Source organism: Sus scrofa, chromosome 15, assembly GCF_054392235.1.
Source record: "Sus scrofa isolate SSC_HxYL_T2T_F1_AM1 chromosome 15, Sscrofa_HxYL_maternal_Yorkshire_Landrace_v2.0, whole genome shotgun sequence".
NCBI classification, from domain to species: domain Eukaryota; kingdom Metazoa; phylum Chordata; class Mammalia; order Artiodactyla; family Suidae; genus Sus; species Sus scrofa.
Genome location: NC_139397.1, coordinates 43937938 through 43965067, shown reverse-complemented (window position 1 = coordinate 43965067; position 27130 = coordinate 43937938). Strand labels below are relative to the sequence as shown.

The 27130-nt window shown below is 43.2% G+C and overlaps 1 protein-coding gene across 50 annotated transcripts in view; it reads right to left on the bottom strand.

Annotated features, from left to right (window-relative positions):
• CLASP1 (cytoplasmic linker associated protein 1) overlaps positions 1-27130 on the bottom strand; it is a 259813-nt gene that overhangs the window by 112085 nt on the left and 120598 nt on the right. For 47 of the 50 annotated variants that reach the window (XR_014829645.1, XR_014829648.1, XR_014829633.1 and 44 more), the window contains exons 9-11: positions 5102-5254; positions 3353-3426; positions 680-772 (exon numbers count right to left, since the gene is read on the bottom strand). Coding sequence is in view for 31 of the 50 variants with exons in the window: in XM_084999583.1 (XP_084855709.1) it covers positions 680-772; positions 3353-3426; positions 5102-5254 (320 nt within the window). In the remaining 19 variants the exon portion in view is untranslated. Of the gene's footprint in view, positions 1-679; positions 773-3352; positions 3427-5101; positions 5255-24480; positions 24589-27130 lie in introns of those variants that run through there. The other 3 variants (XM_084999600.1, XM_084999601.1, XM_084999603.1) reach the window with 1 other exon arrangement.

The window sequence follows — 27130 nt, the reverse complement described above, 5'->3', positions numbered from 1 at the left end:
AAGGGCAGGGACCGAACCCGCAACCTCATGGTTCCTAGTCGGATTCGTTAACCACTGCGCCACGATGGGAACTCCGAAATGTATTTTTTAATTGGAAACATGTTAGAGTATTTATGCAATACTAAGGATACAGTAACTAAAACCTTTAAGCTTGCAAAAGTGCCTTCCCTAAGTTTACCTTCCCCCACATCCCACTCCACTGCCATTTATTTAATGAGTCAAAGAAGCAGCAGCCCCCTCCCCACTGGACACCCAACACAAAAGAGCTTTCCTTAGAGAAGACGTGCCCTTCATTTGAATGTCCCTGCGCCATAATGTTCAGCCCACCTATTTTCATTAAAGATAGGAAGAAAGACTGCAATAGAGGGACACACACTGAAAATGTCACTAAAAAGCCACTTTCCTGGTCAAAAGTCACAGAGTCAAATCTTTCCTAAGGTAAGAGCAGTGGTCATTCCACAGGTAGGTCTTTGTTCAAAGAACAAAAAGATAGAAGTTGGCATGTTTTAAAAACAGAAGTAAGGTAATCCCCCAAAAAGATAAAATGTAAATATGGTAACTTATCTTTAAAATATTTAGCACTTAAAATTCATTAGAGAAGTACCGTAATTTCATAATGCAATATTTAGAGCCTTCAAATATCTAATGAAAATGTAATCACACAAAATCACCAGCTTACAGCATTTACTCTTTGCTCCCAATCATGCTTGTCATCAGACAGTATTTCTCTAATCTTGTTTATGGATTCCTCCAGGTCTCGGCTGGAATAAATCTGTAAGCAAAATTAACTTACAATCAATATAAGAAAATTTAAAGAATAAACAAAGATAATGTCTTAATTACATGAAGTCAAGAGCAGCAAATACAGTGAAAGAAATTACTTCATCTTGAGATAACATCTAGACAGGTTGTCCTGGAATGAGCTACTTGCTCACTGTATGTGATGCCAAGGAACCTATAACCTGGTCTCAACCACAGCTTTACCGTGACCAGACAGGTGACTTCATGAAAAAGGGCAAGAAGCCTGCCAGGGAACCATCAGAGATGCTCACATCACAGATCACCCAGAGCATTATCTAACACCACATTACACCTCAGGGATTCTGCAAGGTCAGTTCTAGACCCCTGCAATAAAGTGAACATCGCAAGCATGTGAGGCGGTGCAACTCACATGAATTTTTTTTGGTTTCCTAGCCTATAGTCTATTAAGTGTGCAAAAGTATCATGTCTAAAAGAACAATGTGCATACCTTATTTTTTGTTCTTTTTTTAATATAATGATTTTTAATTTTTTTCCATTATAGCTGGTTTACAGTGTTCTGTCAGTTTTCTACTGTACAGCATGGTGACCCAGTTACACATACATGTATACATTCTTTTTTTTCACATTATCATGCTCCATCAGAAGTGACTAGACAGAGTTCCCAGTGCTACACAGCAGGATTTCATTGCTAATCCATTCCAACGGCAATAGTCTGCAACTATTAACCCCAAGCTCCCCATCCCCCTGTGCAACCACAAGTCTATTCTCCAAGTCCATGATTTTCTTAAAAACACTTGGGTGTTCCCGTCATGGCTCAGAGGTAACGAATCCAACTAGTATCCATGAGGATGCAGGTTCGATTCCTGGCCTTGCTCAGTGGGTTGGGGATATGGTGTTACCCTGAACTGTGGTGTAGGTCACAGAAATGGCTCGGATCTGGCGTTGCTGTGGCTGTGGTGTAGGCTGGCAGCTACAGATCCAATTCAACCCCTAGCCTGGGAACTTCCATATGCTGCGGGTGTGGCCCTAAAAAGACAAAAAAAAAAAAAAAAGCAAAAAACAAAAAACTTTATTGCTCAAAAATGCTAACCATCACCTGAGTCTTGAGCAAATTATGATCTTTTTGCTAGAGGGTTTGAAATCTTGTGCGAGTTCTCAAAATATGACACAGAGACATGAGGTGAGCAAATGCTACTGGGAAACATGGCACCAACAGATGCAGATGCTCAACACAGAGTTACCACAAACTTTCAGTTTGTAAAAATGCAGTATCTGTGAAGCACAACAAAGTGAATACAATAAAAGGAGGCATTCCTGCAGTTGGAACCTAAAGTTCTTTCAGATCTCCTTTCTCATTTATCCTCCCTTACATCTTACTTATAAGGTAACAAGGGGAATGAATAACCAACAAGAGTGAGGCATGCTCGGAAGAGCGAGGACTTCAGGACAAGCCTGGGCCTAAAACACCTGTCATCTGCTTGCACATGTAGCAATCAGCCAGCAGGTGACCAGGCATTCACACAGACAGCAGGTCTACAGGAGCCCAGAGCACGGACACTCAACACAGGCGGAAGGAGAAAGGACCATGAGCCCATCAACAACAGATGACACTGAGGCATAACGCAGTTTAAACGTGCAGCTGTTCCCCAACATTTATAATCATTTTGTTTCATCTGTTAGGTACTTAAGTGAAGCATCAGGATGGTTAAACTAACACTTTATAAAACCATTTTTTATGGCTTTCAGACACCCAAATCCTTCAAGTTTACAAATTTTTCTTTCTAAGGGAAACACCTAAATCAGCATGCTTTTTTTTTTTTTTTTTTTTTGTCTTTTCTATGGCCGCACCCGCAGCATATGGAGGTTCCCAGGCTAGAGGTCTAATCAGAGCTGTAGCCTCTGGCCTACACCACAGCCATAGCAACACCAGATCCAAGCCGCGTCTGTGACCTACACCACAGCTCACGGCAACACCAGATCTTTAACCCACTGAGCGAGGCCAGGGATCGAACCCGCAACCTCATGGTTCTTGGTTGGATTCATTTCCACTGCGCCACAACAGGAACTCCAAAATCAGCATGCTTCTTTGTCCTCTCTTCTTCTTCTCTTTCTTCCTTGGCCACCCCACAGCATACGGAATTCCTGGTCTAGGGGTCAGATCAGAACCAAAGTTGCAACCTAAGCCGCAGCTCTGGCAACACTGGATCCTTAACCCACTGGATTGGGCTGGGGATTGAACCTGCGTCCCAGTGCTCCAGGGACACCACTGATCCTGCTGTGCCACAGAGGGAACTCCATTTTCTGTCCGCTTATTCTAATCTTCTTACTTGCTTCCCTCTGTGATATGACCTGACCCACAAGCTCATTACTAGCAGCTGCTTCTTTCAGCTCTCACTGAACAGTCACAGTGCCCGTCGCTCCGGCTCTTCACTTTAGCCGTGGAAGGTTCCAACACGTCCTAGTATGCCGTCTCAGACCTCCTGTGGTCTTGACAGTCAAAACCACCCTCTCTAGTAAGAAACGCTGAACATCACGTATCTGAAAAACACTATCTGAAGACTAAGCTCACCTTGCTTTTAATCCAACTCACCTGCACTACAGGTACATCATCAAACGCTTTGATGAAATCCTCCTCATCCACAGCACCAGCTCCCTCTTTTGCAGCTACAAAAAGACGGATTTTTTCAAAATGTAAACAATGTGCACCGAAGAAGTCTGAATATACACAATCAAATTACATTTTGGAATATTTGTAACTTTTTTAAAGTCTTAATAAGTAAAATCTAGAGTTTTGTGCGACTGACAAGCATTACTGACTCTCAATAACAAGACAAACTATAGTAATTAGACAACATAATTATACACATTAGCTTAAAGTCATTTAAAGAGACCACTTGCTTAGTGGGCCGGTCTAGCCTTTAAAGGATTTAGATGATTTCTATTTGTCTTAATGTGTAAATCTTTTCCAAGATTCCTAATAAACATATCATAGAAATTTTTATTCCTCAGGGAATACATTAAATTATATCATAGTTAGGAACCAAACCTATCTGTGAAACATTCAAATAAGTTCTAAAGAATTTAACAGTTGTCTCAACTTCATATTAGTATCAAAATATTTTCATTTCCTTAAGCTCATGTTAACTGTCCATTTTTCATTTATTTATCAGTTGCAATTTTTCCCCATAAAGCTGCTGTAAGATGCTCTGTATCTTCAAAGTTAATTGCTATTGTTTGGGAAAAAGTGTTTTTTTTTTTTTTTTTTTTTGGATAATATGAACTTCATTTGCTAATATGGAAATCATATGATGCTTTATCAGATGCTTTTTCTTCATAATAAAGGTTTCAAAATTGTCGTCTACAGCCATCCCTGTAATGCTCACTAATGATTTACACTGATTAGTCCGCCTCCTATTCTAGAGCTTCTTACCAAGCTATCTGGTGTCTGGCGTCCTGGTCAACCACCTAGACTGAAAGGGGCTTTAAGGACAACTCCTGACAGCAATAAACACATGCCATGACTCTTGAAGAGTCACAGTGCCCTCACAAGCAAACTGTAAAAAGATTGCAGACACACTGTGATGTGGTGCTCTACGTGTGTTTTAGGGTTAGGCCTGGATCCCACCCAGCAGACCGGAGGAGCCAAGCGCCTCCTCTATGTGAGGCAAAGTGTCACAAACAGAATAGGACTCAAAGACCAAGCATGTGATCTTTTAGAGGTTAAAAAGTAGGAAATTTGCATGTAAGTTTAAAATGGGACAGCAATATGAAACTTGTATGTAACAAGGATTCAAAACTGGCTAAATTAGGGTGCGGGAGAGGAGGCGTTTAGGGAAGAAACCTTTGTAAATCAACTTTCAAAGCCGTGGGATCTGTACTCTTTACTAATTCAGCATCCATTCTGGTCTCACAAGGAAGAACGCCACTTGTAGCAACAAAACTCTTTTTAAAGACAGATGGTATAATCTGACTTCCAGACAGCCGCAATCTTGATACACAGAAACTGGCTAAAAAGACCCCCTGGTTGTCGCAGGCCTAGCTGGACAATGACGAAACCAGCCATCATAGTGATGCTTGCTCTCCCTCTGGCTCTTAGCTCTGCCCTCCCTCGTCTTAACCTCAGTCTCCTACAGGCTCTGCCTCAGCAAAACAGCAGCTCCACCTTGCAAGGTATCAACATCAACAGCACAGAACTAATCTTATTAAAGGACAGCAGGTGGAAGCATACTGCCAGCAGAACTGCTGCACTTCTAAAGGGCACGGTGGGCAAATATCATGTACATCTGCCTTTAAACGCTGACAAGCTGAGCCCTCACCACCACATGAGGCTCGGTCTCACCTGAAGATTTGGATCCAACTGTGGATGAACCGAGCCTGCGGGTGGTCCCCATTCCAACGTTTCTCCGAGAGCTTGGTGGAGCCTTGGATGACGTGGAACTGGCAGAAGAAGGCCTATTACCATCCACAGAATCTTCATCATCAAAATTTTTATCTGAAGAGTAAGCACAGAAATCATTTTTTAAGAAATGTTTAAGTACTTTTTCACCTTAACTTAAAATAGCAACTAGCCTTAGAGATGATGGCTTGTCTGCTCTTTGGGAATCTGAGGCGCAGGTCCAGGGTCAAGAAAAGCCCGAGGTAGTGCAAAATTCAGCTACAAACATCGGGTTTGCTTTCACAGACCCAGAATGCTCTCTCGCCCAAATTTTAGGAAATAGAAAAACCATAAAGAAGAAAGCAATTTATTATAAAACTACCACCTAGGAACAGTTACTTTAACAATTTGGAATATTTCTGACCATCCTTCATGCATTTTTTAATAGTTAATGCGAGACGCTATTTCATTTTAGAACATTGTTTATTTCAAATATGTCCATTTTACCATATGATGAAATATTCTTCATAAATACCATTTTAAGGGCTGAATGGTACTTTGTACTTTGAAAATTACACAAATGAAAAACACCTCCACTGTCACACATTTTGGGTGATTCTAATACCTTACCGTTAGACATAATATTGCACCAAAAAAAATTTTTTTTTTGCTTTTTTGCTTGAATTCAGTCTAATAATTTTAAGGAAAAAATTACTAGAAGCAATATTACAGGGTCAAAGAGTATAAAAGTTTTTGATGTGCACTGCCAAATTTATCTTCAAAAAATTAATACGTACTTTTCCTAGAAGTTGAAAGAAGTGCCTATCTTGCCAGACCCCTGCCAACATTGAATATTATCATTTTATTTATTTATTTATTTATTGGTCTTTTTGTCTTTTTACGGCTGCACCCGCGGCATATGGAGGCTCCCAGGCTAGGGGTCAATGGGAGCTGCAGCTGCCAGCCTACACCACAGCCACAGCAACGCCAGATCTGAGCAGTGTCTGAGACCTACACCACAGCTCATAGCAATGCCGGATCCTTAACCCTCTGAGCAAGGCCAGGGATCGAACCCATGTCCTCATGGATGCTAGTCAGGTTTGCTAACCGCTGAGCATCGATAGAACTCATGAATATTATCATTTTAAACTTGAGCCAAAATTTGAAAAGCCAAACAAACAAACAAAACCCACACCTCTTCTTCACTGCATTTCTCTTTTAGTGAATTTGAACATTTTTTTCATAAGTTCATTAACTTACAAATTTTCTAAATAGCAATATATTTAACCAATGTTCAAGCTGCATTTAAAAATCTAAAAAGCAAAAATAAATCTTTGGGCTTAGAAAAATGAATGTATTTATAAACAGCATTTTGAAGACATAAGAATTAAAGCTGTCATGCTGCACATGAGTGTACCAAGGGCTTATATAGCAAGTGTGGGTCATTCAGGAGGATAAACAAAGAACTTAGGAGTGATTAAAAACCAAAAAAAAAACAGGAGTTTTTGTTGCGGCTCAGCAGGTTAAGAACCTGATTGTGCATCTATGAGGATGCAGGTTTGACCCGTGGCCTCACTCAGTGGGTTAAGAATCCGGTGTTGCTGCAAGCTGTGGAGCAGATTATAGATGTGGTTCAGATCTGGCTTGGCTGTGGCTGTGGCTGTGGTTTAGGCCGGCAGCTGCAGCTCTGATTCAACCCCTAGACTGGGAACTTTCATATGCCACAGGTTTGGCCCTAAAAAGAAAACAAATAACAAAAAGAGAGAGAGAGAGAAACTGACATCCATAGTGGGTAATATTCATGATTTCTGAAATAGGGCATTAGATCTTTACCAATAAATCTGAAGTAAATAACTGCTGACCAGAAAACAGATACAAATAACATGCTTTTCTCAAACTAGTTGCTTCTTGGCTAAACTGCCCACAGCCAAGTCTTGGTCTACTCAGACCCTACTGTTCCTTCACAGCTCACCAACCATCCTCTTCAAAGTACAGGGCTTCTTTTATTCAACAGTAAGGGAGGAACCACATCCTTGTGCAAATAAGCTCCCCTCAACAAGTCTTTATATTTCCCAGATCACCTCATCAAGCTGTGCTGTTTCACAGGCTCCTTCAATCCACACAACAGTGTCTTACTGATGTAGATGTTCAGTGATCTACCAGCAGAGACTTCCCATGTGGACTCAGAAGTGATTCTTAAACTGCAGAGCATGCTACTAAGGCCCCTCCCAAGAGTCAAGGACAAGGTCGCCCACTGGGCACTGCCAGCCTCAGCCCATCTGTCCTCAGGGCATCTCCTGGAGCGTGTGGACCGCTGTCATTACTCAGCCATGCTGAGAACTGTGACCATTACTCCTCTCAGAACAGTGACAGCTCCAGACTGTGGGAGAGGTCAATGACGACTGAGGGGCACGGACCCAGCAAAGCTTCTTTCAAAACTTCTATGTGCCGTGGGTGCAGCCATCAAAAGAAAAAAAGAAAGGAAGAAAGAATCCGCGTGCACCAGAACACAAGGGAATGACACACTGAACATGGTGAAAGGCAAGTGTCAGCCTAGAATTCTATATCCCCCAAAAATAGCTTTGAAGGATAGAGGCGGAATAAACTTATGTAGACAAACAAAAGGAGTCATCAGCAGCAGATGTGTGCTCCAAGAAACGCTGAAGATCCTCAGGCAAAAGGAAAATGACAACAAGTGGGAACTTGGATCTCCACTAAGAAATGAAGTGCATCGGCGACAGCGAATACCTGGGCAAATACAAGATTTTCACCTCATATTTTAATTACCGTAAAAGATGACTGTTTAATAAAACACTCAACATTTAGTTTCCATTCTTTTTATACTTCTCATGTCATAGGCAGACAACCTCGTGGCCAGAGAAGGGATGTATGCTGGCATACAGCTGCGATGGCAGTTAGGATATATGCAGGAAGCCACCCAAAAAACTGAGGGAAAGTATGAAGAAAGTGGAAGCAGTTTAGACTCTGTCTTCTAAGAGCATATATGTTAATTACAACTTGTCCCAATTTACTGCGATGTCACATGGTTTACTGTGCTGACAAGACACACACTTCATCACCATGGAAATGGACTGCTTGGAAGTTCCCAGGCCAGATCCTTAACCCACCACCCTGGGCTCAGAATTAAACCCACGCCTCTTCTGTGCCTCTGCTGTGACCTGAGCCACTGCAGTTGGATCTTTAACCCATTGTGCCGTAACGGAAACTCCCAAAGTAGGGTTTTTTAAACTGAGCTCTAAGAGTTCCAACTCAGTCTCTTTACTTACCCTTTGGGAACAAATCTAACAGGCTTACTCATCCAATTTTCTAACCAAATGAGAAGCAATTAAATACAGAAAGAGTGAGGGGGACACACAGGAGTGAAGCACAGTGATGTTAATAAGAAGTGACATTGAAAATCCAACAGCTAAGCAGAAACTATAAAGAGCAAACACACACAGGAAACCCCAAACCCACACTGCTTAGAATACCAGTTCAGAGGTCACACCCCACATACACAACGTAACAGCATAAGGGAAGGGGCTCTGTGATGCTGCACCATCGAGATCAAATTATTTTCATGTGATCTCTGCACTAACAAAGAAAGTCACGCATATTTTCTATCCGAGTTAGAAGTTCATTTTCCAAATTAACAGCTGGACACACTGCTTTAGATTTACAGGTACTTCACCTGAAAAGGTGTTTGGAGGATAAAAACCGATTGAGCCTATTATTTGAAAACTAACACACCATCTGAAAATAAGCTTATTACCCTAAGGTTCCCAGCTTTGGGGACTCCCAGAAATAAAAATCAAATTCAAAAGGATGCTGGGCTCTCAAAAAGGAGCCCAGTTTCAGTTAACTGGAATTACATTTTTCATCTGCAGCAGGGGCCGTTCCTTACCTGGACAAATGAGCTGTGTTCAAAGTGGCACTGTGGTCCCAAAGGGGATCCACTCTGGACCCCATCTAGGATGAGGAGCTCCGCAGTCTCAGGTTCTAATACGTTTCAGTATTTTTGAACTAAATCACTGCATACTGAATTCTACTAGTCCTTGAAACTCCCACTTTCTTCAGGCTTTTCAGCTAGGCAGACATCTGTTAGTATAGAGCCTCTTCTAGAGCTTTAACCAAGGAGTATTTTTAGCTGTGCAAGTCTGTGTTATTACATCAATTTAAAAATTTTCACACATTAAGACAACATCTGTTACACAGAAAATGTTCTTAGAGAAGGATCAGTTCTTCCTGAGCCCAAAGAAATAATTAATTCTATCTCTGGCCACCAGTGCAAAGACTCAGATGAAGGTTAGTTCTCTCATGTGACAGGTTGGGGGAGACACTTGGAATAAGCTCACTGAAGCCCTTTCCTTTAATTGCTTTAAAAAACAAACAAACAAAAAACACTTGAGTGAGTTCCCTGGTGGCTCAAAAGATTATGGACCTGGCATTACTGCTGTGGCACAGGTTCAGTCCCTGGCCGGGAACTTCCCCATGCTGCAGGCTCAGCCGAAAAACAAACAAAAATCACCCGAGTTCCAGTCCCTTGTTATATCAATAGGACCAGACATATAATTTCTACACTGTGACACTGTATTTTCATCCAATTCTCAGTTACCCCACTCCTGGCAATCCAATTATTGGGCACAGTAAAGTGAAACATAGCAGCCAAACAGCATGCCCAAAAGAACTGTTGACACAAAAGAGATTTTACAACACAGAGGAGACAGGACCTTTTGAAAAAAAAAGTCCAGAGTACAAACACAGTCATTCGTGGACTCCATAGCAAACCAGCGTAATTTCAAAAGCTGAATACATCTACGAACTTGACTGAAGCCCTGAATCGTGGTCCTGATGCTGGACAGAGGCCGGAGGGCAACCAGGGCCAGCACGGGAAGCAGAAGCAGTTCCTCACCAGCCTCAACTGACTCAGATTCTGAATCCTTCAGGGAGCCTCAGCAGAGCCCCAGGCCTCAGGATGGAACTGAACTGAAAGCAGCAAGCCACACACACTCTGTGGGTCAGAAGTCATCAAAGACCATTATGTAGCCCTGTCACAATGGTTTCGGGTATGGGAGTGGCAGAAAAACACACCAGTCTAAAGACAGGCTTCAAGTTCGGTGTTTAGAACTTGGAGTGGGAGCTCCCGTCGTGGCGCAGTGGTTAACGAATCCGACTAGGAACCATGAGGTTGCAAGTTCGGTCCCTGCCCTTGCTCAGTGGGTTGGGGATCCGGCGTTGCCGTGAGCTGTGGTGTAGGTCACAGACGCGGCTCGGATCCCATGTTGCTGTGGCTCTGGTGTAGGCTGGTGGCTGCAGCTCCAATTCGACCCCTAGCCTGGGAACCTCCATATGCCATGGGAGCGGCCCAAAGAAATAGCAAAAAGACCAAAAAAAAAAAAAAAAAAAAAAAAAGAACTTGGAGTTACAAGTCTGTGATCACACTGTCCATTTAGAAAATGCATGCACTCATCTATGAGGACAAAGAGAATGTCACAGAAAGAAGTGTCTGTTCCACTGCCCCTCTGCCAGGAAGGCCAGACCCCAAATCAGCAAGGTTTGCCTCTCTTCTCTCCTGAGCAGGCTGACTCTCGTGCAACTCCAATGGGGAGAAGATGCCTCTTTTCTAAACAACCAACTGTCTCCCTGCAGCAAGGTCCTTTGTGGAAGCTGATATTCTTAACAGGCCTTCAGATTCACCCACTCCCTGTTAGCGAAATTCTCTCCCAAGGGAGTGAAAAACGAGGCAGCCTAGTAACTGGAATATAATTAGCACTCCCAAGAGGAGGCCGCACAGAAACGTGATAATAAGCCCAGAAGCAGGCTGCTTTTCGTAAATATCCCCAAGTTTTTTCCTTCTTGGTCTTTCACAGCTCTAAGCTGCTGATGGCACGTCTCGCCCCATATGCCAAACACATTCCCCTGGAATCCTGAACACACAGGTCCTCTGCAGCCCTGCAGCCTTGTCCTTCTCTGTGCTACAGGCCGCACGTGGGCTTCTCAGGAGCTGCCTGCAGATCTGATCTGTTTCTCTCTCACTGGAGGAGAGACCATTTCATATTCTCCTTGGTATCCCTACCACCTATGACAGAGCCTGGGCCCACACACAATAGGGCAAATAGTTAACTCTAGCAGCCCCTACGAAAAAAGTTAAAAATTTGTGAATGGGTGCAAACCATTCTTCATGTGTCTTTTTTAGAAGCTTTCATTACTTTCAAAAATGCATAAGGCAGAGCTCCTATTGTGGCTCAGTGGTAATGAACCCAACTAGCATCCATGAGGACAAGGGTTTGATCCCTGACCTCGCTCAGTGGGTTAAGGATCTGGTGTTGCTGTGTAGGTCACAGATGCAGCTCGAATCCTACGTTGCTGTGGCTGTGGTGTAGGCCGGCAGCTATAGCTCTGATTCAACCCCTAGCCCCCTAGCCTGGGAACTTCCATATGCCACAGGTGCAGCCCTAAAAAGACGCCCCCCCCCCAAAAAAATAAGGTTTTATTAGATAATAGAGTCAAACAAGGCTATGAAAATGCCTAGGGAAGACAAAGAAAGTAGGGTAAAGCAACCTGAAATATTTTTTAACTCTCCTGATCCCCCCAAGTCAGAAATATCTTTATGCTTTTTTTCTGATAAAACATACACATATTTGAAAATTAAAAGTCAAAGTTCTCCTACATCAACCAAACCCCCCCAAAATTAATCTGTTCACACTGACATATACGCATCTCCAGATTTTAACAAATTTATAAACCTATCATTATACACACACATGCACAAAAACTGTTTTGCCCACTACCAATATTTAGTAAATTTTTCCTAAATTTCGTAAAATAGTATAAACTATTTTAAAAGATTATTACACTGCACACATATATAATATTTAATCAATCACTCATACATGGCCCGATTGTTTCAAATCTTTCACCCTTATATACCACTGCAGTCAATGCATTGAACAACAGTGGTGCAGCCACTATGGAAAACAATATGGCGGTTCCTCAGAAAACTAAAAATAGAGCTACCATATGATCCAACGATTCCACTCCTGGTCATATATCTGGACAACACTACAATCCCAAAAGATACATGCACCTCAGTATTCACTGCAGCACTAGTCACAATAGCAAGACAAGGAAATAACCCAAATGTCCATCGACAGAGGAATGGATAAAGAAGATGTGGTACACACATACAATGGAATATTACTCTTCCATAAAAAGAATGGAATAATGCCATTTGTAGCAACACAGACCCAGAGATTATCATACTAAGTGAAGTTAGACACAAAAAGACAAATACCATATAACGTCACTAATACGTGGAATCTAAACTATGGCACAAATAAATATATCTTTTAGAGATTCACATGCACAGACAATAGATTTGTGGCTGCCAAGGGGGAAAAGGGTTGGACTGGGAGTTAGGGGCTAGCAGATGCACACTATTATAGACAGAATAGATAAGCAACAAAGTCCTAATGTATAGCACAGACAGCTATATTCAATATCCTGGGATAAATCACAGTACAAAAAATATATAAAAGGGTAGATATATATGTGTGTGTGAGTCACTTTGCTATACAGCAGAACACAACATTGTAAGCCAACTATGCTTCAATTAAAAAATAAATTTTTAAAAAAAGTAATAACAGTTAATGTATATCTACGTATGTATGTAACTGCATGCCCAGCCTGTGTTTGGGGCTCACGTGTTCTCATTAAATCCCCTGACAACCCTAGGAGGGAAGTAGTGTCATCATTCTACTTTAAAGATGAAAAATCTTGCAGTTCTCACAGAGGTGCAGTGGGTTAAGAATCTGACTTCAGCCGCTCAGGTCGAGGCAGAGGACTGGGTTAGATTCCCCAGCCCACTTTCCATGCAAGCTGAGCTGATGCTGAGACATCCCAACCAGACACCCTCAGAGCAGATAAAGCCAGAGGAAAGAATGGGAGCAAAGCAGGATGACAAGTGGAAATCCATGTCAGTTTTATTCATCCTTTACAAAGGAAGCTAAAAGAGCGAGAAACAGGGTGGGGTTTGTGAGGGGGGAGCAGGGTAGAGAGGGAAAGAGACAGTCAAGGAAAATACTGTCAGTAACTGAAGAGGGAGACGAAAAATGTGAGGTCCTAGGGCAACCCTCCAGGAATGTTGCCCCTGAGAGCCCCTCCTGCCCATTGGGGAGAAGTGACAAAGGCCTTCCCCAAGTATGGATTAGGGCTCTTCCTCTGGGTCTTGGATGGAGAACATCCCGCTGCTCTACAGTGGATGAGCAGGTAGCAGCGAGCAGGCTCAGGGGATGCAGGTATGGCTGACAACAGACAGGCCTGAGGTGACCTTGTGGGTGAGGAAAGGCTCAGCAGACACTGGGCATTGAGCCTGTCCCATTAGTCACTGGCCTGCACTTTCATCAGGACCAACCTCGAGGTTTAAAAAGAAAATGGAAGTTCCCACCATGGCACAGGGGAAATGAATCTGACTAGGAACCATGAGGTTGCAGGTTCGATCCCTGGCCTCGCTCAGTAGGTTAAGGATCCAGCATTGCTGTGAGCAGTGGTGTAGGTCGCAGAAGAGGCTCAGATCTGGCGTTGCTGTGGCTCTGGAGTAGGTCGGCAGCAACAGCTCGGATTAAACCCCTAGCCCAGGAACTTCCATGTGCCGTGGGTGTGACCCTCAAAAGACAAAAGCCAAAAAATAAATAGATAGATAGATAGATAGATAGATAGATAGATAGATAGATAGATAGATAGAAAGAAAAAGAAAATGGAAATAAGCTACTGCTTCCTTATCTATGAAAAAAGGGGAATACTGCCCAGGAATGGGGGAACAGCCAAAAGCAAGCCCACTCCTCTCCTGCCAGCGATGGCTGATCTAGGGGGACTGCCATCCCCCCAGGGGCCATACCCTGCTTCAGGGATGGGCAGGAGCCAGGCTAGCCAAAGCCCAGAGGCTCTGCCTCACCCACAGCCATCATCCATTCTAGAACCTATCTCATAAGGCAGAGCCGGGGTGGGGAGTGGGGGTGGGGCTGAGGCCGGGAAGAGGCTAGGGCTGCATCCCTGGAGGTAAACAAGACCTGAGTTACACAAGCCAATTAACCCTCTTCTTACAAGTATACCAGGGATGCAGCGTGTACACTCACAACCAACCAAGACAAACTCTATGCTGCATTCAGGGGATGCCACACAGATGAGACAGAACAGGCACGAAGATAAGAAAACTAGAGGTTCTCTACAAACGGCAGTCATCACACTCTGTCACTATGTGATGCTCTAGGTACAAAAAGCGTATCCTTTCAAAATATGTGGATGGAGCTGAAGAATTAGGAACAGAATGTTTTTAATGCACTTATAAAAGGCATAATGAATTCAGGTTACACAGCAAAAAGAAATGTCTGGACTTTTTGAGAAACCAAAGAAGGCCTCAAATCCCTTCCCTAGAGCTGGTTCCAAAATTAAAGGATCCACCTGCCCCTCATCCAGAAGCCTTGGGGTGGGCTCACCGACAATGTCCTCAGGGTCAGAGGAAAGAAATTCGTCATTTAACAGGTAAAGGAAAAAAAGCTAAACTAGGAATATGCTTCCACCAAATGGCATCAACTTCCTAAATTCTCCCTAAACCCTCCTGGACCCCCTGTAACTTCAAGTTCAAGTCCAGGGCACAGGGTCACCTGAGAGGTGATTTGGTCTTAAAGTATCCCTGTGTTACTTCCAAAGTGAAACTGGGTGGGTGCCCACGAGCCAAAGCCCCCACCCAACCCTGCACCCAGGGCTGCAGGAGAGGAGACTCCTCTGAATTCATGGGTACGTTCCCTTTTCATCTCAGCATTTCCAAAGCAAGCATCCTCAGGGCCAGGCACTCTCTGGGAGCTGGGACTCGGGACAGTCAAGGCGTGGCTCCCAAGCCATCTGGCGTGGGAACCAGCCGTACACCCCACAGCAGTTCTGACTCAGAGTGATGCTTGGCTGAAGGCACGCAGAGCATGTGCCAAAGGAGTACAGAAGCGGGCCCCACAGAACAGGGTCATATATTAACTGAGAAAGGATCGCGTATCCTCGTATCCACCCTCCAACCTGACTCACTCTGTCACTGTACCACTTGCATATGATGCCAGAGGACTTACCTTAATGGGGACGGAGAAGGTCCCATGTGCTCACCAGCTGATGTGACTCAGGATTGTATCCACCTGCCCACCCAGTGCCCACACTGGGGAAGAACAGATCCCAGAGGCCCCTCCTGGACAATGGAGGGGACAAGGACTGCTGATGGGGACAGAGAACTAACAAGCCAGCTGCCATCTGCAACAGACGGGTCCTGGAACCCCACTGTCCCTGGACTGTCCTCATCTTGGGCACGAAGGAGCAGAAGACTGAAGGAAAAGTCCCCAAGTCACATTCAGCGGTTTAAGTTACTAAAGTCAGCATCTCTTGAGCAATCTGGAGGCACAACTTAAACCCACCTGCTAATACTATGTTTTCCCCAAAGAAATGAACCTTCAACTTGCTATCCATCCTGCATCAGCCCCTGCACAGAGTTAAGGAGAAAGTTAGTTTAAATCCAGACACTAGTGGCTTGTATTCTCCCTGCCATGAATTTTCAGCTACTTTCAGGCTTCTTTCCTAGGAAACAAGATTATCAAAGGGATTATCACGGAATTACACTAAATCCCATGACTCACAGATCAGCCACACTCAGGATGGCTCAGGAAGAGAGTCTAAGAAAGAATTAAGCAGTGTAGTGAACTAAAAATTCCAGTCTTGTGAGCTCCCTTGTGGCTCAGTGGTAATGAACCCAACTAGTATCCATGAAGATGCAGGTTCGATCCCTGGCCTAGCTCAGTGGGTTAAAGATCTGGCATTGCCATGAGCTGCGGTGTAGGTCACAGATAAGGCTCGGACCTGGAGTTGCCATGGCTGTGGCGTAGGCAGGCAGCTGCAGCTCTGATTTAAGCCCCAGCCTGGGACCTCCATATGCCATGGGTGCAACCCTAAAAAGCAGAAAGGAAAAAGAAAATCCCAGTCTTATTTCAAGAATTTGGAGATCTTTACTAGTAGATATCTCTAAGAAAACGTATCAAGAGTTTGGGTCAATTTCATTTTCTCCAACTATTACTATGTCTTGTTTCTCTAGTGCGTTTTCATTTCAGTCTGAGTAATTCCAGGCTTATAAATCTGAAAAGTCAAATCTCATTAAGTGGATGGTTTCTCTATGGTTTCAGTAAGAAAAGGGCTTTGGATAACTGTAATACACACATGTTTAAAACAAATTGACGACTGCTAAGGCCTTGTTGTCTTTACTTAAACTTATTCCCATAGCTACTTGAGGTTCACAATGCTATAATTATCTACATAATTATTAAGCAAATAGTAATATAAACCAAGAATAACTTGTTTCAGAATTTCAAATTAGTTACCTTTCTAAAATTCTTTTAATCACATTTGGGTCCATTAGTTGCTAATGGCACTCAGGTTTGTCAGTATTATTTGTCTAGAGAATTATCTAGATTGAGTCCCTGCCAGGTGAGAGTGTCTCAGACAGACTGATTGGTGCAAGGCCATGTGTCAAGGCCACAGAGCTGCAGGCTAAAAACAAGAAGCAGGCGAAGAAAAGCTCAAGGAGAGAGGAACACCATGGGAGCCTATGAGCAAGTGCATTTAAGGGGAAAAAGTACAGGTAAGTACAGGCATAAGGCATACTACAAGGTACAGGACACTGTCAGGTAAACTTCAAGCACATTACTGAAATTACTTGCTTGATAACTATCCTTTCACGCTGATCACATACATATCTTTCAGCCCTACAAACAGGTTCGCCATCACCTTGGCAGCCACTGAGTCCTGCTCACTGTCACTTGGGCTTCCCCCAGCACTCCCCATCTCCAGAGCCAACCCCCAGAGCAACCACACTGCCCAATTTGTGCCACAGAAGGCCAGTATGTGAGAACTGCCACACCCAGTTTGCTCCGAGAGCCTCACTCCCCTCCAAATGCCTGTAGAAAGCCAGCCTTTACTGAGGAAATGAAAGAGAATAAATACAAATAATCCCCCCCCCCAAAAAAGAGAAAGAAAGCTAGTCATGCAGGGCATGTGTGAGCACACCAGAAGGGCACTTGGACCTCATCACAGGCCCTCAGATCAGCTCAAAAAATGTGCTCTGACCCCAGAGACAGCCAGTAGATAATAGGCTTCTCGAAGGCAGCAGAATGGAAAAAAGGAAAGATACAAAAGAAATTGGTGGGGAAGAGGGAAGAGAAATGGAGGAAAGGAATGAAAAAAGCATGGCAAGAAGAGAAAAAATTCTCTCTGAAGTTCTAATGCATGAGCAAAGAGCTAGTTCACTGGAAGCAAGAACAGCTGGGTCATTCTCGGTGGTCAAAGACTGTCACCTAACTTGGACGACCACCTCTTCCTCCGTGCCCAGCTGCAGACAGCTGCACTCAGGGGCCCTCTCAGACCCTTTCCTTTCTATGCAAAGAAATCCAAGTAAACTAAAGTTGCCAAAAGTGAATTTTAAGATGGAAAAAGACAGCCTTTCAGTTGTTTTTTCCCAATTTTATTTTTATAGAAATACAACGTATATACTTACGCAGCCTGGACCCCAGTTCTAAGAACCCCATGAAACTCCTCCTAACTATTTACAATTTTCCCTGCCTTGCTCAATCACCCCTCAATTTCAAACCATAGCGAGTCGATCTGTCTCCAATGTCTGGGCACCAGTGCCAGACAGAATGCTGTGCCCAGCGGTCCAGCAATCAATGCATGGGTGGGTAACAGGGGGGCTCAGCCCCGGCTCCGAGGACCTAAGAGCAGCCTCTGGGTGCATGTCCATCAGGGAGGAGGGGACCGGGAAAGCCTCCAACCTCAGAGCCACGCTGAATTAAAGGTCTGAGCATCCTCAGCATGGAGGCTGCAGCAGTCAGGGTGAGGTTACACCGAGAAGATGACATAACAGGACTTCCAATCTTCCCCATCGGACTCCAACCTTCAGAGGCGGCACAGACAGTGGCGAAAAGCACACAGATGTCAAAGGGCTCTCCAGACTCCCAAACCCTGCCCTCGTTCTTAGTTTAGATATGATACTTGACCTCTCTGAGCCTGCTCCTCGTCTGCAGAAAGAGGACCACTTGCCTACCTGTTCCCTGGGTATTCGGAATGCCCTCCAAGTGCCCACCTGGGCCAGGCCCTGCACTGGATGCTGACAGCTCAGAGAACAGAGCATTTTCTATCTCAGAGCTAAGAGCCATCAGCGAGGGGGGCCTTCGGAAAGAACAATTCCAGAGAATTCTGAGGTCCAGGGAAGGGACTCCTGAGGAAGCCTCTGCACAGTGAAAGTGGAGCTGAAATATCAGCAGACATCGAGCAGGTGAAGAGGAAAGTGTACTCCAGTGGGAACGATGTGTGTGAAGCCCTTGGGGCCAAAAAGCAACCCAGGCAGCTATACAGACTGACACGAGGACGGCACGGGCTCACAGACATGCTGAACAGCTCCAGAAATTATAACAATGCAAATGTCTCCATGGTATTAAGGTACTTTGGGGCACTTCAACCAGTACTTATGCCCCACAAAAGTACTCAAGAAATACAGTGAAGGAGTTCCCATCGTAGTGCAGCGGAAATGAATCCGACTAGGAACAATGGGGTTGCGGGTTCCATCCCCGGCCTCGCTCAGTGGGTTAAGGATCTGGCATTGCCCTGAGCTGTGGTGTACGTCACAGACATGGCTCGGATCTCACGTTGCTGTGGCTGTGGCATAGGCCAGCAGCTATACTTCCGATTCGACACCTAGCCTGGGAACCTCCATATGCCCAGGGGTGGCCCTAAAAAGACAAAAGACATAAAAAAAAAAAAAAAAGAAAGAAAGAAAGAAATTCAGTGAAGACATTTATTTGAACCAAACCTACCTGGATTTGCATTTTTACTACTGCACGGGCAAGGGGGGAGTTTCAAACAACTTTAAATGTGTGAACAAAGTTTGCACAGCAATGACTGAAAACTGAAAGTAAACTTCTAGGAATCAGCAAGGAATATTTATTTCAACACCTTAGATAATCTCTGAATGTCGTATTAACAAAAATCACAGTATCTCCTTTCATTGATCTACTATTCTTTTCTCCTTTTGACTACACTACTTATTTTATCTTTGAACTCACCCTAACAGTATTATATTTAATTAATGTCAGAACCCAAGTCTCACAAACATCAGATCTGCACCTTGCATTCGTCTGGGAATGTCATTTGAATTATCACTGTACCAACCCTGACCCAATTCTTCTTGACAACCACTACCCAGGAACAAAAGCCAGTCAGCTGGAAAAGTCCAGAGCCAAATCTGGAAAAGGTTCCCTACAAGAAAGATTCCTCACATTAAAAGTGACTGCACCATTTCCCGTTGTGGCTCAACAGTAATGAACCCAATTAGTATCCATGAGAACGAGGGTTTCATCAGTGGGTTAAGGATCCGGCATTGCTCTGAGCTGTGGTGTAGGTTCCAGACAAGGCTCAGATCCTGAGTTGCTGTGGCTGTGGTATAGGCCAGCAGTTGCAGCTCCAATACCACCTCTAACCTGGAACCTTCTATGTGCCATGGGTGTGCCCCTAAAAAAACAAAACAAAACAAAACAAAAAAACGCCAGATCCCCCACCCACTGAGCGAGGCTAGGGATCAAAAACGCATCTTCTTGGATACTAATCAGATTCATTTCCACTGCACCACAACGGGAACTCCTCTTTTTTTTTTTTTTTTTTTTTTTTTTTTTGATAATAGATGTTTCAAATACACAGAACATTGAACAATAAAAACACATAATCCCACCACCCAGATAAATTCTGTGGCCTTTTTCAAAAGAATAAAATCAACTGATGTCTGTACATAGTTAAGTATTTCAAATGTTAACAAAAGAAAATGAAAGCCCTTACTGCTATGCAGTTCGGGTTTTTTTTTTAATAAAGTTTTTAGTTTGGAATCGTGTTGGAGTTACAGAAAAGCTGTGAGGCTAGTACAGAGTCCCTGCATGCTCCACACCCAGCTCCCTCTTACTAACATCACACATTAGTACGGCTACCATTAACGGGCCAATATTGCTCATTACTATTAACTGAAGTCCAGACCTGACCCAGAGCCCCCATTCTTCCCACTGTCCTCCATCTGTTCCAGGACTCCACTCAGGATATCCATCACCCTTAACCATCGTGGCTCCCTCAGCCCCTCCAGGCTGTGACAGTTTCTCAGACTCTGCTGGTTCTGGATGATCTTAACAGTTTCAAGCAGCACTGGTTGGGGAGCTGACAGAAAATCCTTCCATATGGGTTTGCCTGTGGTTTCTGTCCTGTTGAGACAGAACTTACGGTTCTGGAGGACAACCACGGAGATAAAACGCCATTCTCATCGCATCGTCAGCATGCAGGCTGTCTACAAGCCCACCACTGTTGACCTCGCTGACCTGGCTGAGGCAGCATCTGTCAGATGTCTGCACCATAGAGTGACCCTTCCCCCTTTCCCCACACCGCGAAGCATGCAGAGCTGGGTGTCACGCCCTTGGAGGTGTGGTGAGGGGGGATGGCAGCCATGTGAATGATTTAGACTCACTCTGTATGGGGATCTGCCTCTTTCCCCTGTTTATGTATTTAGTCAGTCATTCACCTGTCTTAGCACAGACCCAGGAACATCTATACTCTGGGTTACAATCCAGCGCTACTTTATCACTCAACTGGCTCAAGCTCTGGTCATTGGAGTCTTTGGCAGCCTCTGGTGACCACTGATCTACCTCCATGATGGTTTGGATTTGTTTCCCTTTGTCGGAGCATGTCTTAACTTCCTGGGCTATAAGAGGCAACAGGCTCTCTGGGTGTGGTCCCTGCTCCAGCCCTTGCATCGGCCATCCCCACAGAGCCCAGTGGTATCAGAAACCAAGGTCTGCACAGGTGGCAGTACTTTCTATGAGACCTTATAATTCATCTGATTCTGCATTTTATTTCTCTTGAGAGCTTTCCTTATCCAAACAAAAACATCAACAATATTTTAACCTAAATCCAACTTTCCCCTCCCATTAGATTGGGTCCCTATATCACACTGGACAACACTACGGGCCAGGCCTGAAGCCAAGCTATCCCCCCAGCATCTCGTTCACTCCTGACAATGACACAGGAATTATTCATCTCCCCAACGTGTCCGTGAGGAAATCAAGGCTGACAGACAAGTGGTCTGCGCAGGTCACACACTGTCCATGCAGACAGACTCACACTCAGGCTGAGGGACTGTGAGGGCCACATGCTTACTCACTCCTGCCCCAAATTCGCTCATCCACTTATGACTCCAGTCACCAGGACCAAAAACCCACTTAATGGATTGGTGCCACTTTTTGGATGATTTATACTAAACTTTAAGGAAAAGAATGTAAATCCTCATAGAGCTAAATCTATTTCATTTAAAAGAATAGCATTTAGGAGTTCCCATCGTAGCGCAGTGGTTAACGAATCCAACTAGGAACCATGAGATTGCGGGTTCGATCCCTGGCCTTGCTCAGTGGGTTAAGGATCCAGCATTGCCATGAGCTGTGGTGTAGGTTGCAGACTCAGCTGGATCCCGCATTGCTGTGGCTCTGGCGTAGGCCGGCGGCCACAGCTCTAATTAGACCCCTAGCCTGGGAACCTCCATATACCGCGGGAGCAGCCCTAGAAAAAGCAAAAAAGACAAAAAAAAAAAAAAAAAGAATAGCATTTATTCTGAATTACATCTTTAAAAAAAATTTTTTACCAGTCCTAATATCTAGGGACTAATTTTTTACTAAGGACTAATTTTTTACTAGTTCTAATATTAATAATATTAATATTTATATATTAATATAAAATATATTTTGGTTGCTGTTGTTACATTTGGTAAAATTAAAGCTGGTCACCCTGCATCAGTCTCTCCACCCAATTTTTCAAAATTTAACTTGGAGGAATAAATGGCCTACAATGAAAATCTCTGCTTCTTAGCACGGCATGCAGGGCCCCGGCCATCTCCCCTGCACTTTCCCCTCCAGGAATACCAAGCTGCTTTCAAAAGCAAATTCATCATGTTTGTGTCATGATTTCCAAGCCCAGAATCCCTCTCCTCCGCCCCCACGTGCCCATCACTGGGCAAACAGCTGATTAAGGATGTCACATTTTCAAAGTGTCTAAAGCAGGCTGATGCCTGTATTAATAATATCTTTTTGAATGCTTTAATTATTCCCTAAGCCATCTCCTAAAAATGGCACAATTTCAGGATCAAAGAAACAAACAAAGCCAAGGTTTTATTGCAGCAGGAGGGAGGCTGCACTGAGCTTGGGTGACCCAGCTCGCTAGGAGGAGGACTGGCCTAAGATGGCAAAGCCCGGGCCACCAGCCCGATTAAAGGACTGAAACCTCCCTGCCTACTCCCCACAGGGCTGCTGTGATAATCATGAAACAGAGGACATTTGGGAAGAGCTCTGAAATACTACAATACCTACATAGAACTGGAGTAGAAAATGGTTGGCATTTGGGAGTTCCCGTCATGGCGCAGTGGTTAACGAATCCGACTAGGAACCATGAGGTTGCGGGTTCCATCCCTGGCCTTGCTCAGTGGGTTAAGGATCCGGCGTTGCCGTGAGCTGTGGAGTAGGTCGCAGTCATGGCTCAGATCCCGCATTGGTGTGGCTCTGACATAGGCTGGCAGCTACAGCTCCAGTAAGACCCCTAGCCTGGGAACCTCCATATGCCACGGGAGCGGCTCAAGAAAAGGCAAAAAGACAAAAAAAAAAAAAAAAAAAAAAGAAAGAAAGAAAGAAAATGGTCGGCGTTACAATTTGTAGATTGCTATGGGTCCCTATTATCCAGGAGTTGGCAGAGGAAGATTCAAATATACCACTGCCACGAGAAACACTTTTTAATCCTAGTTTTCTACAATACTTGCAGCTCCCTGGGGTAAAAGTTACAATGATTGTAAAGCCTGCATTTCAGGTAAGTGAGTAAGGAGGTAGGTAATCTGAAAGGAATTATCAAGTGAGAGAACAGTCTTTATTTTAAAATCAGACCCACAAGGCTTTCTCCATGGTCTTTAACACAAATCAGTCAACCCCATGATTATTTTTCCCTGTTGTTTTTTTTAAAACCCCAAAATACAACAACGTTAGACAAATGCTATTATAAGTAACACATTCTCAAATCCTCAAATGAAGGGTTCTAAGAGAGGTCACCTCAGAACATGAATTATTTAGCTCTCTTGCCCAGGTATTGATTTCCTACAGCAACTTAACCTGAAGACAGAATACTGTAATGAGGGATGAAATCGAAATGAACGCCATTACGACACACTTTAAATTCTCAATTTTATAATACAATTAACAAGCAAAATCCAGTGTCTGCCAGTACAACCATTTTCAGCAGTCTCAATCAAACTAAGTTTAAGAAGACAGAGAAAAAGACACCCACCCACACACCCCTTAACAATCTAGGACAAAACAGAGCAAACAAGCTGAACATGTGCCAATCCCGGAAGGGAGACAAATGAACACTTGTTACTGGGCACAATTTATTCTGTATAATACCTGTTTCAGCTGAAGGGTTGGAAACAGCCTTCAGAGACAACAAATTAAAAGCCTGCCAGGAGGACCATCCCCTAGGAGAGCAAGAAAGGGACACAAGTGGCTCACACCACATCCACCGCACTTCCTTCCAACACAAACGCTGCTCACACAGAGCCCCCGCATCCTCTCCATGCCTCCAAAACCTGGGCAGAACCTCCGTGGAAAGACAGAAGGTTAATCCATAAAACTTCTGGTAAACAATACTTCTGCAGTTTTTCATTTCCATGTTTGCATTTTTAAAAATGCAAATGTTGCCAAAAAGGAAGGAAAACACCATACAATGATTCTCAAGACAGAAACAGATCACTGAACTACCATGATTTATGTGGGTTTTTTTCTCTAACCACCGTTGGGAAATCTTAGACATTTCTAGCTGGTAGATTCCTTTTAAGACAGCCTAAGTTAACAAATGTCTTATAATTGCGAAATAATTTGTTTTCGTGACCCATATACTGTGAATATAAGAGAGCAGAAAAGAATTTAAAAGTACATGAAATAGAAGCTGAAGAAAACACACCTAACCTGATCTTACTGTGCCTGCCTCCTTTCTCCTGGTCCTTAAAGGTCAGCATTAATGTTAATATAGCCGTAGGTTTCACAACCTTCCCCTGTCTAAATACGAATATTCACAATAATTATTTTCCAGTGTTTCATCCACAATTTCTAGTTACCAAGGCAATTAGAAAACACCTTAAATATGTCATTTCCTCATTAAGTAGCAATAATTACAAACATTTTTCAGGATGTATTAGAATAGCCTACCTTTCCCAGCGGTCATGACTGTCAGGGATCTCCGTACAAATAAAACCACTGCTCTGAAAGCTCTACCTGCTCACAGCAACTTAGCATCAGCCAACTCTCCACCCACACGACTTCTTCAGGGCTCTCCAAGCACCACGACAACTGCACCCTGCTCCAAAATAAAAGCCCAGACCATATACAACAGTGATCTGTGTGTGTGGAAGCAGGGGGCCTTCTCCATCTGACGTTACTCATGTCAGAGAGCCTTCTTTAAAACCGGTATTAAGGTTTTTTTTAGCCAACTACCTGGTTTTCCACCCAAAAAAACCAGAGAACGTTCTTACTATAAACTTTAAACGAGAATAAAGTCAAGAAGTTACTCTCTTATTTCCACATAGATGATAAAGCAGGCTGTCAGCTGCAGCTTAAACTACTTAAGCTGGTATCAGAAACAGTCTCTTCCGAGCTATTTTAGGTGGTGGTCTCCTTAGCACAGACAGCACGCTTGCCAGGCTTGTAACATATCCCTGTAGCTGTGACTATGGAAACACTTTCCTAAGATACTGAACCAGAATCCCAAACCCTGTAATGTGCAGCCTTATAAACAAGTAGGGGCGGGGAGGAGGAACCCATTATGAGCACCTGATCCACTCATTCACAGTCACTCTTTTTCAAGATCAAGATAATAACAGCTTAGCTTCTTAATAAGGACAAGACAGTCAATTCACCTTTAAGGGAATGCTTTGTCCTAGCCACGCTGGGCAACGGTTCAGATCTTACCTAACAAGTCATCATCGGTCTATTTGTTTTCACACTCGTATTTCTCATCACCAACAACTTAGAAATGATAGCTAACATTTTTCAAATTATAAATATTTTTAGTAAAAGAATGTAAGTCAGGCTTCAATTTGCCGCAAAATGATACCCTAGATATGTTCACGGATAAGGGTCAATAATTTTATGATTACCTATTATGTAGTTTATAATTCTGTCAGCAAATAAGTACTTGTTCTTTAGCTACAGATTTATCATGGCATTTTCATAGATTTAACCAGCATGGTACTTTCACTCTTTTTCCTCAAAAATATGTTAGCTTTGCTCAAGAAACTCAAAAGCATGCACATTTTTAACCGAATTAAATATCCACGGGCCTCATTTCAATCAAATCCAATTAAAGATCATTAAGTGGCTTCAGATAAGGGACAATGACTAGTCTATAATTACTGGCGCTTTCAAGCTGAAAATCCAAGTCTCCCATGAGCATAAGCACATCTGCATGATTTTAAAGACGTACACAGAAAATAATTTGTTTTTTGAAGCCCATAAAAGGAAAAACTGTAATTTTTGCTTCAAGGGGTTTGTTAATTATATGGGGATGGAAAAATGAAAAAGAAACATCTATAAGACAACATATTTTTAACTCCCATATTCTTGCCATTCAAAACTGAAAGGGCTTTAGGTAACTTAGCAACACAAAAGAACCATACAAAAATGAAGTACTCTATTGTAAGCAGGACACTCATTTCCAATTGCTACTCAGATGCTTTTTCACCGCTGTTTTAGTTATAATTCTTACACTTCTAAAAAATTAAGACTGTGGGATTTATATAAATATAACCAATTACACATCTTAATGCCAACATAATTTTGGAGTTCTATAGTGGCATAGGATCCAGCATTGTCACTGCAGTGGCTCGGGTCGCTGCTGCAGTGTGAGTTTGATCCCTGGCCTGGGAATTTCTGTACGCTCCAAGTACAGCCATATAAAAAAAGAACAGCATAATTTTGAACATGTCAAGAAATACAACCCAGGATAAAAACCGCTTTTTTTTTTTTAAGGAATAATTGCTATTTGGGAATTCCCTGGTGGCTCAGTGGGTTAAAGATCTGCTGTTGTCACTCAAGTTCCTTGGCCTGAGAGCTTCCACATGCCAAAAAAAAAAAAAAAAAAAAAAAAAAGATTACTATTACATTAATAGTTTCTTTCGACTTAGCTCAAATCCAAAGCTTTTCCTACTCAAATGAGCATTATTGTTCACAAGTAATAAAAGAAAAAATAGATAAATTAGACCATCAAAACTAAAAACTTTTAGGTGCCAAGTGAAAAGAAAACCCACAGAATTGGAAAAAATATTTGGAAATCATTTATCTCATAAGAGTCTTGTATTTAGTATTTATATAAAAACTAGATAGCTCAACAACAAAGACAAACCAATTTTAAAATGGGCAAAGGACTTGGATAGAGATTTCCCTAATAAGATCTACAAAGGACCAACAAGCACATGAAAATATACTCATCATCATTAGTCATGAGGAAAATGCAAATCAAAATAATGACATACCACTTCACACCCACTAGGATGACTGTAATTTTAAAAAAGAAAGTTGTTTTGTGTTCTGTTTTGTTGGAGAGGATGTGGGGAAATGAGAAGCCTCACACATTGCAGGGAGAAATAAAAGCAGGGGGTGGGGCACTGTGGGAAATAGCCTGACAGCTCCTCAGTGAGAGGGCTAATTCTTCAGACACAGAATTACCAAAGCATCCAGCAACGCCACTCCATATCCTCAAAAGAACTGAAAACATATGTTCAACGAAAACTTGTAAACGAGTGTTCAAAACAGCACTATTCACAAAAACCAGAAAGGCAGAAACCACCCTAATGTTCATCAG